Consider the following 1,314-nt stretch of genomic DNA (forward strand, 5'->3'; position numbering starts at 1 on the left):
AAGGGATATTCTTGACAAATTGCTTAGATATCTTTCTCCCCAATTCATTAATTCTGTGTTAATTGCACCATTTACTTTTCAATCCCCAGGAATAGAACCACTAACAAGTACACACACACAACACGCAGGTGCAGGCAATGGTTAGAGACTCACAATAAGTCTGCCATACTGCTTCCAGGCGAAGTAGGCTGCATAGGCAGTGTCGTTTTTGTCCAAGTAGTACAAGTAGTCGGTCAATTCACGAATCGACTTGTAGTCATCCACGTTGATGTACGAGTGTGGAGGCAATGTACTTTCGTAGTCGTCCTTGAAGGCACCCAGCACAATGGGAATCATATCGTGTCTACACGCCAAAACATGCGAGGCATGAATAAAGATTAGATGAATCAGTGGAGCAATGACCGAAGAAGACAGCAACATAAGTGATTGAATGAATTGCGAAAGAAAGGTAGGACACCCATATTCCCACATCGTGCTTGACTGGCATTGATGACTTCAGGAAATCCAGTGTTGTTGAGGTGAATCAGCTGCGAATTATGTGTGAAATGCCAAATTCAACTTCACCGGATGGAGAACATGGTGGGTTTGTGAACCAATGGAGTGAAAATGAAGAATGTGGATATTCCCTTCCTGTGAATGTAGATCAGTGTGCAACAGCGTGGATGGAAGGACGTATAGACCTGCCGAATTGCATCCTTGTCCGAGCACAACACATGCACCAAACCCACGCCTCGTGACGTGCGCCTACGTCTCTGAACTTGCGCAATCGCAATTTGCAGTGGCAAGAGCAGGTGGACTGGCAGTCATTTTATTAAGTGAGAAGTTTGAGGATTTGTGACTCACGGGATCTCTTTCCTCACGATGTGTGCCATGCTACTCACATCACATTCCTCTACTGATCATGTCAGGATATTCAGCTGTCAGATGTCCGATACCAGCCATCCTCAGTGATTTCCCTTGTCCTATTTGGCTTACCATCAGGTCAGCCAGACCAAACGTTCCCTACTGGTTGATTTTCAAGGATGTGAGAATGGATAGCTGAGTGTATCTTCTCATGTGGATCATCTACTATAAGACTGATAATGAGAGTACCTGAGGGTGGAAATGGATTGCATTTAAAGGAATTAAGAAGGAGGCATTACGCACTGCATAGCGTTGACATAGACCTTTTCCGTTATGTAATTGCGACAGTTGGAATTCTCGAAGGAGAGGTAGAATTTGTAGTTTATCGAAAGGAAATGAAATGCATCGACATTAGGTGGAAACTGCATTCGATTGCTGCCGTAGATATCTACCTACAAATTAGAATAAAAA

General features: G+C 43.8%; 1 protein-coding gene across 1 annotated transcript in view; it reads right to left on the bottom strand. All coding sequences in view use genetic code 11, as the record gives it.

Annotated features, from left to right (window-relative positions):
- Nucleotides 1-1,271, bottom strand: part of EGR_11121 (Glycoprotein 3-alpha-L-fucosyltransferase A) — a gene marked incomplete at both ends in the record, with an annotated part of 2,299 nt that extends 1,028 nt beyond the window's left edge. The window contains 2 exons of the mRNA XM_024500368.1: nt 154-343; nt 1,147-1,271. Of these exons, the coding sequence (XP_024345219.1) occupies nt 154-343; nt 1,147-1,271 (315 nt within the window). The remainder of the gene's footprint in view (nt 1-153; nt 344-1,146) is intronic.
- Nucleotides 1,272-1,314: the final 43 nt, after the last annotated feature.

Source organism: Echinococcus granulosus (genome assembly GCF_000524195.1).
Source record: "Echinococcus granulosus chromosome Unknown EG_S00394, whole genome shotgun sequence".
NCBI classification, from domain to species: Eukaryota; Metazoa; Platyhelminthes; class Cestoda; order Cyclophyllidea; family Taeniidae; genus Echinococcus; species Echinococcus granulosus.